Source organism: Tinamus guttatus, unplaced genomic scaffold, assembly GCF_059628265.1.
Source record: "Tinamus guttatus ecotype Peru unplaced genomic scaffold, ASM5962826v1 Tinamus_guttatus_pri_ptg000125l, whole genome shotgun sequence".
NCBI classification, from domain to species: Eukaryota; Metazoa; Chordata; class Aves; order Tinamiformes; family Tinamidae; genus Tinamus; species Tinamus guttatus.
The window spans coordinates 2,565,924-2,574,808 of record NW_028288659.1 but is presented as its reverse complement, the minus strand read 5'-3'; the positions used below and the strand labels follow the sequence as shown (position 1 = coordinate 2,574,808).

General features: G+C 47.4%; 1 protein-coding gene across 1 annotated transcript in view; it reads left to right on the top strand.

Annotated features, from left to right (window-relative positions):
- The window catches only part of CACNA2D4 (calcium voltage-gated channel auxiliary subunit alpha2delta 4), a 119,868-nt gene that overhangs the window by 96,172 nt on the left and 14,811 nt on the right, over positions 1-8,885 (top strand). Inside the window, exons 27-30 of the mRNA XM_088521660.1 lie at positions 3,617-3,678; positions 4,843-4,857; positions 6,771-6,815; positions 7,856-7,918. Of these exons, the coding sequence (XP_088377786.1) occupies positions 3,617-3,678; positions 4,843-4,857; positions 6,771-6,815; positions 7,856-7,918 (185 nt within the window). The remainder of the gene's footprint in view (positions 1-3,616; positions 3,679-4,842; positions 4,858-6,770; positions 6,816-7,855; positions 7,919-8,885) is intronic.

The following is an 8,885-nucleotide window of genomic DNA, read 5'->3' as shown; positions in this document are numbered from 1 at the left end:
GGGACACGGGGCAGGGGGCCTGGCAGATTGGTGCGAGCCGGAGCACAGGCTGCAAGAGGCTGAGCTCGAGTGCCTCCTCCTCCCGCCCCCCGCGCTGCCATGGCTGATCACAACAACCTGGGGAGAAAGGCACGCCAAGGGGAAGGGGACAAGCCGCCCGTGTGACGGCTTTGTGCAGGGATGAGGCTGGCAGGTGCCCGGAAGGGGAGGAAGCAGGGAGACACTGGGGCTTGCAACCGAGACCCTCACTCTCCCTGGTGGGGAGAGGGGCGTAGGGCGCTGCGTGTTACCGTGTTACACAGGGGCTTGGTGAAGCCCTCGGCAAGCGGACAAAGTGTGGCTGGCACAGCAGGCTCGGGGAACACCCAGTGCACAAACAGAGTGTGTCCTGGTATTCAGGGAAAACTTGAGGACTGCAAGGGGCGAGCGGAGAAGAGCTGTGAGGAGAGGAATGGGCGCGAGGGGGGCTCGTGCACATGTGGTTCTCTCCCGTGGAGCCAGTGTGCAGCGGGCAGAGCATGGGCAGCCGGGACACCCAGCACTAAGGTTTTGCTCGTAGCTTCATCCATGCAGCGGTGGAGGCGGCCCCTGCCCTACGGGAGGCAACCCGCTGGGGTGGTGAGGCCCCACATCCAACCCACCACCTCTGGGACGCTTCTCCCTGGGCTCCTTCCTCAACCTCTCGCCTTTGTCCTGCGTGCTCCGGAGTTAAAGCTTGCAAGGATTATTTTTTATATTTTTGCTGATCCACTTTAACAGCCTCTTCTCTGAACTCCAGTACTGTAGGCTGTCTGCCTTTGATTTGAGCTTTTGTTATTTTGTCTTGAAGTTATTTTAAGTAAGAAATGTATTGGACTTTCCTTAGACTGAATGGAGCAGCTTGTTTTGGCTTGAAGAGGAAAATTGAAATATTTCAGTTTCAAGAAAGAGGGAATGAAGATGGGCAGAAAAGGCAGGGCTCTTCTGCTGCTTTCTTTGGCGTCCTGGTTTTTGTTTAAACTCACACCAGCCACCACACAAACAGGTTTTTGGATGACGAGGTCCATCTCGATAAGCGGTCACCGGGATGTAACCTTATGGCTCTTTATTACGCTTTCCTGTGGTGTGCTAGGCCAGAGCATTAAATGTTGAGGAAAGTGCATTATAAAACCAGCATACGGATACTCCAGGAGCCGAGGCAGGGAAGGCAGGCAGAGTGGCAGCCAAGCCGAGGATGAGCTCATGCGCAGTGCTGCGCGGAGGCACGAGCAGGCGGAGGGCAGAGCTGCCGATGGCGCGCGCACCGCGTGAGCGCGCCAGGACACAGCAGCTCCTGCTTCGACTGGGCACCGCGTGCGGCTCGGGGGGCTCCTCGGCGTGGCGGAGCGCAGGGTGTGCGGCACTGCTGGTCCTCGTGCTGCTTGGGCTATCTGGGCATTAACAGGAGTACAGCTGCTAGCCACGGTCTCTCCAAGGGCTTCGTGGCTGCTGCTGTGCCGCACACCAGGGCCAGTTGGAATTTCCTGGACCTTGGATCTTTCTGCTCCTGCAGCCTGTGCTTTGCCACCAGAGCAAAAGGACCATTATCTCTCAGCTATGCTTTGGAACAAGCAGAGAGGCTTTTATTCTAGTTTCCTCCCTCTCATCCGAGCTGTGGAATGATTCTTTACTTCAACTGAGATGTTGCTTCCCTCCTTTCTCCTTACGCTGGACAGAAGGTGCTCACCAGGCACCTATTCATTACTACTCTGGGAGGCTCCCTCATAGCACTTGAATACATGGAAGATTCTTCTAATTCTTGCCAGGAATGGCCACTCCACCCCTGAGTGAAGGACCATGGGGTAGTGATTCCCTCTGGTGCGATCTTAGGTCCCTTTGAGAAATTATTTCTGGATACATGTCCCTGCTTATAAAAACACCAACTGCTCAATAAGTCTCTGCATTGCAAGGTTAGTTTTCTAGATACCAACCTCTCCTCATGTTTTATATAACCTGCATGTGCCAAGATACGCTCAATCCTACCAGTGTGATCTGCTCTGAAAAAGCAGAAAAGATCTTGCTTGAGATACTTTTAAATGATAACAGGGAATTCATTGAAAGCTACACAGCGGATCTCCTGCATGTCAATGAACTCGCATCGGGGCACCATTTGCCAGCTGGCAACACTTGGTCTGTGGGGGCAACAAGCCAACCTGGGCCTACCCGCTGAAGTCGGTAACTCTTTTCCAGGGCTGAACTCCTCATGTCCTTTCTCACAGGTATGGATGATCTCCAGTGAACGTTGTATCCTGTCTGGTTTGTGCCCTTTGAGGCAGCTGTACAAAATAACCCCCTTACCCACTTAAAGACAGTCAGAGCATTCTGCAACAGGGAGAGCTGATTAAGAAACATGCCCATAAAGGGGATTTTGTAAGATGAACCAGCAATGGGAATGTGACGAGAGGGACACAGACACTGGTATAAAAGGCAGAGCTGATGCAACATGGCTGTCATTCCAGCTGATGCCAGCTGCCAGGTTTTCTGTACGTTCTGCAAGAAAATATAGCATACTCTGCTTCTCATTCTTACCCAGCTGAATTACAGCATCAGACTGTTAACTTAAAAGTATCCACATAGTGTATAGTGTGATTCAGATCTGAATGATCCTAAGTGAGTTTCCATTCCTCCCATGCACCTCCCGTTAATTCAGAAGAAATCTACAGAACCAGAAGCAGGTATCATCTGCCTGATACTGGTGGCTCCGAAAAGAGGCTCAGAGTCTCCTTCCCTTTATTTTCTTTTCTCCCTCATTTCACCTTACATTCTCTTTCATTGGCCTGTTTCTCCCCTGTCACAGTGCTAGGATGTACTTGCAGGCAACCTACCCAAGGGATAGTTGTGTTACTCTGTCAGGGAGGCCCTGCACATTTTTTTTCTAACATAGAGTTATGCCTCACTTCAGGGACGTAATGCTGGGGAAGGAACAGCGATTAAGCCAAGAAATAGGGATGCACTTCATCAAAACACAAACACACACTCTTCTGCTTGGAGGAGTGTGCAATAGACTGGCAACAGGTAGCTAAGCAGTTCTGATCTACACGTTTCCATCAAGAGGCATTAGTATTTTTCTGCTTTTGTAGCGGCTTAATGGCTATCTAAATCACTCTGGTCTCCTCTTGAGATGGGTTGGCATTCAAATCCCTTCCTCAAACTGGCCTGTTTTTTTTTTTCTGATTTAGCCTGTGTTACATAGCAGATGAGCCTCGCACAATCATAAAAGGCCATTCCAGCCCGATAAATCTACAGCAGACAAAGACGAAAGTTCACGCTCTCTCCCTTGTATTTTTTGTTGTTGTTGTTAATCTGTTTGCATCTCTGCAGTGTTTAGTGGGTGGGAGGTGTCAGTACTTCAGAACAGCAGTCAACATCTCCTTTTCCCCTACCTTGTTAAACCTCTGACTCTCACTTGACAGTCTGACTCAGTGCTTATCCGTCAGTGCTTATCATTTACACTTGGAAGCAGGCTGCAATTGCAATTCCGTCCCATTACTTTGGGCAAATATTTACGTCTCCTCTCCTAACTTGTGTTTATCTTTCTCTCTCTATCCCTCTCTTTCTCACATTCCTCTTTTCATCCTTCCCCTTTTATTTCTCATAGCGGTGGGTGTGCAAATTAAGCTGGAATTGCTCCAACGCAAGTTTTGGATGGCCATGCAACAGGTAGGAGCATCAGCAGTCACTCAGAGAGACAGTTGAACGTTCTTTGTCAGCTAGGCCGCTGCCAGGTTGCATCATGTACGATGGCATTTCAGCAAGGGCTTCAATGAAGTATATATTAAAAGATTTATGGAATAGATTAGTTTGAAGTCACACATTTCTGTAATCCTTTGACGGCGCTAATGCCATGTGAGCCATGAATCTGTTCCACACATGCTGTGCTGACGGTGTCGGCATCCTGGCCTGGCAGTAGCTCTGCTGCCCATGACACATTTAATTGTGGCAGTGCACTACTGCTCATTCAGCCTTTCAGAAACTTCACGGAAATCTGCAGTTCTGGACACGTAGAAAACAAAATCTACTGCCCTCTTTTATCATCTTGATAATGGGAACAAAATGCTAGTAGCTTGCCAAAATAAAAATGATTTGCTCTAGGGATGAGCGTTCAGTGTTATGCTGATTTTAGACACTCTCGCTGAACTAAGAGAAGTACAATAATTTAACAATAATTTCCTGCCTGCGAGGCAGGAAAAATGAAGCACTTCTCTGCTGCTGTTCAGGGGCTTTCCCCCAGATTTTGCTTTTGGGGCACCGTACGAGGGAGAAAAATCCTGTAGGACTAAAGCGGTACACAACAGAAACCTGCTGAAAAGAGGGAACTGTCATAAGGTGACTGTGTAGTGACGCGAGAGCAGGAAGATGATCACCATCAGAGAACACATGAAGAATGGAAAAATCCAGAGTTGTCCGTGGCAGCAGGAGGAGGTATCGTAGCAGATCTGAGATTGAGACCTAAGATAAACCTAACCTGAGCTAGAAGGACTTATGCAAAGTGTGTGAGCACATCCTGAAGTGTTGGCAGAGAGCTTAATTTTAAAAATCTCCTGAGGGCTATAGCCGGGCAGTTCCCACGCAGACACAACACACTCTCATTTCAAGTGTTAAGTGAAACCGGGAAGGTTTATCAAAGAAGCTAAAAGGAGGCCTGTGTGCCAGGCGTCTGTGTGCCGTGGTCCTCATAGGTGCCTATAGGAAAAAATCCATATGGTTTCCCAGGACATGACTGCAGTTTGACAGGGCAATGACTAACAGGTTTTGTTTTCTCTCTCCCCTGTCAATGCACACTGCGCTGCTCTGCATGTCCACGCTGTTCCTCCTGCCTCCCAGCCCAATGACAGTGATGTAAGTAGACAAAAGTGCTGGACGGGGAGGTATCCCGGCGTGCCCCGCCGCGTCTCTGCTTCGTAATTGTGCAGTTTGTGTGCCAGAGCAATACAGGCACCGTCCCTCGTCTGTAATCACTGGAGACAGGCCAAGCCTGTCACGGGCTGTATTTGTCTTCACAGTAATTAAGTGTCTTTGGCAAAGCTGAAAACACTCTGGGTTGCAGCATTTCAGAAACCTGACCAAGAATAGGAGGATGCTGTGAGGTAGCTGCTCTCCAAGGAGGAAGCTGTGCCGATAAGGCAGTAGATGTAGTGGTCTCAAAGCAAGCAGCAAGCTCAGGTTCAGCTATGCCCCCCTCCAGGGCTCTCTGTGAGCTGTCTGCGCTTCCGAGCAGGCTTCTCATCTCATTCCCCTTGCTGCAAACGTAGCCTTGTGCAGGGGGGACTGCTGGATTTGGCCAGATCTGGTCCTCAGCAGCAGAGATGAGGATCAGTCCTTACACTGCTCAGAAAGACATTGTGAGATATTCTGGGGTAAAATGACCTCTTTGGTGCACGTGGGTTTCTCTTCTGATTTCTGAGCTCTGGATCTATATTTCTTAGCAATAATATTGGTTTGTTATGGCCATATTTCTCAAATAACCAAAGGAGGAAACCCATCTGAGATAAAGGATAAGGCCACTGCTCTCAATCCCTATGTCATCGGACACGAAATAACCCAGTCGGGGTGAGACTAGGCTTGCGACAGCATCATGACATTGGGCCAAGGAGGGTCTTTAAACCACCATCCTTAGGGCCTCAAACAGCCAGCCAGAGCAGGAGTGTAAGGATGGGGTATTGCAAAGCCACAGGGCTTGAAACAAACACCACGGAGCCTCCTTTGAAAGCTAAAAATGCTGTATAGTCCTGCAAATGTCCTGCATGAGGGGAAACAAAATGTACCTGAAAGCAATGGCTCCATTTTATTTTCAAATGACAGTTCCACCTCTTATTATTGAGCCTCATTCAGAAAGGGGGCTGGGATTTGTATATAGGAGCTCTGCAGTAATAAAGGGCAGCTGACTGAGAGCAGCCAGGCTATGCTACACGTCAGTGTCCTTCCCTGACCCTGGAAAACCTCTGGCAGGAAGGGGACCCCATGTACAAAAACGGCAACACCATGTCAGCTTTCTTGCCTCAGCTCCTCATGAAAATAGCATTAAAAAATAACACAAAGAGACAGACACATGCAGCCACCGCAAACTCGGAACAATTATGAAATCAATAAGCACCTGAAGGGCTTTGTTACTCACCACTTAACCCCTCCTGTCCCCGTCCGGTTCAGTGTTGTGAAACACATGTCAACTCTGCTACACATAAATCCTAAATGAAATGGATGGTGCCTCAGGCCACACAAGCACCATTCACATCCTATTTTATCATTAGTTGTCTAGAGAATAAAGAAACCAACAGCAACATTAAAAAAAAAAAAGTAAAGAAACTGGCCAAGAATAATCCTAAACTAAAATACCATACACGTATTTAGTCCAGATTTGAGGAGATACTGAAACACATGCTGTTTTCCTGACAGTGCACAATAACCTTTGTTATCACAACCGAGGAGCTTGATGCTGCCCCCTTCCTTTATAAGCGCCATCCTGCTGGAAGTGCACAGGGAGCTGCCTAAAGCACTAGACGAGGCTGGCACAGGCTTGGAGCCCTCAGCACCATTACTCAGGGAGGATTCACGGTGTGAGGAATGCAGAGAGGCACTAGCAGGTTTCCTTGGTGGGTGCTGCCTGTTCAAGCCATAGAGCTTTTGTTTAAAATGCCAGTTAACTTAGACAGCTTCTTGGGATGCTGATACAGAGACCTTTTGCTCCGCCTTGCCAAAATGGAGACTGTAGGCTGAGATCATGCCACAACTTAATATCTGCATTTCTTTTACAGTGCAGTGCCTTTGATGGTGCCTGTCCACTAAGCTGTCAGGATGATGTAAGTTGCCCAGATTTCTTCTCTTTATCTGCAATGGGAATGATTACATGTTCTGCGGAGGCCTTTGCCTCCCCTCACACCAAGTACTGCTCAACATCTCCTCACAGGAGGCTGCACAAATGGAATAAGACCTCAAGCCATTGACACAAACGTGCAGCTTAGGTCTTTCCTAGTATAAGCATCAACTTTGAGAGATCAGCTGAGCTCAGCCAGGGGTATGTGATTTGCAGCCAGTGACTCTAAGGAGACTCCCATCTTTTTTAAGCCTCTCCCACGGGGACCCCAGGTCTGCTGAAGAGAGTGGCTGCCAGCATGAGATGCTGGAGCCCCCTCTTTGCCTTTATGCCACTACTTCAGTCTTGATCTCAGGCGTGTTTGAGACAGGGTACCCTCTGCCCAGAGGGTGGAGTCACCAGAGGATTTTCATCCTGTGTTCATCTAGGATCTGCTTCGGATCCTAATTTTCCCACTTGACTCTCTGCGAGACCTAAAGATTTCTATCTAAACTCCATGGCTCTGTTTCCTGCTTCACAAAATAAAAATGATAAATTACTTCATTAATGTCTGTAAGACTATGAAGTGCTCTAGGTGTCCCTGCTTGAGCAGGGGGGTTGGACTAGATGATCTCTAGAGGTCCCTTCCAACCTCAACCATTCTCTGAATCTGTGTGTGAATCTAAAGATGAAAAATACCATATTACTAAAGAGGAATTGTCTCCAAATACCCTCTCACTTCCTACAGCATGTATGGTCCGTGTAAGTACAGGTCAGTGTATGCTAAGCCTGCATGCAGCCATGCCAAGTAAAAATCTCTGTCACAAACAGCTCACTGACAGAATACCTCAAAATGGAGACAGAGAGAAAAAAAAGAATTGTCTAAAGCCTGTTGCAATTGAGTGACAGGACTAGACATGGAAATGCTGAGGCTGAGTCAATTGCTGTAAGCGCCCATCCACGCTGCCTCACCCTGCACACAGCAGTACGTTAACAGAAAACCATGGAAAAGTCGTTTTTAATGTTGCTTCTCTTTCATCTCTGCAGATTCTGAATTGCTTTCTCATTGATAATAATGGCTTTATACTCATTTCCAAAAGACCTGCAGAGGTAAGAGGAGGAGGAGAGTGTGCTTGTCTCTATGCTATTTCTAAATATCACACCAGAGCTGTTTAAAACAAATACAGTTGAATTCTGTACCAAGAGTGGCCAAAGGGAGATTAAATTCAACGTGTGGTGAGGGGAAGGCCTCCAGGCATAGTGATTGCATGTTCTAGGTAAGTAAGGCATTCGCAAGGATAAGGAAGGAAACAGTTGAAATGTCTTTTTTATAAAAATTGCGGAAATTAGAAGCTTTGCCCTCACCACAGATGCTACTGAAAGATGATCTAAGAGAGTCCCAGAAAGCAGGCATGCCCTGAAACTGGAAGGAGAGGCAGCACTTTTGACAGGCTCTTAAGCCAAAAAAAGTGTTCTTAAGGAAAGGAAGCTGAGGGGATAGTAAGAGCAAAATGCCAAAGGCAAAAATGAAGAAAAAAAAAAATTTAAATAGCAAAGAGGACTTGCTGGACTTATAGAAGTAAAAGAGTAAGGGAAAAGAGTCAGAGCATTAATAAGAATATAGTGACAAAAGCTGATGCTTTTCTCCTGCTGCCAGTACTTCCCACAACCAATTCCAGAGAGCGCAAGGGGAGCAATTTGTGATGTGATACCTGTTCACCTTGGGCAAAGGCAACAGAACCAGCCACTACATGGTTTAGCTCTCCATTTCTGCCCTCTGGTAAACTTACCACAGAGCTGCCTGTTTCTAAACACACACACACAAAAAAAGGAAGCCATGGATATGAATGTCAGAAAATGGCATGCTGGAGTAGACTAATGAACAACAAAGCAGTAAGTTACTAGCAAAAGCTATCTTACAAAAGAAATGGAAAATGAGGCATTTTCATTACTAGCAATAGTGTGGAATTTCATTGAAATTTCCATAGGACTGGAGAAGAGCAATAAAACAGGATTTTTAGAATGCAAAACATCTGCAGTGTGTGTCCCATAGTTTCACATCTGGACTCTTGTTGGC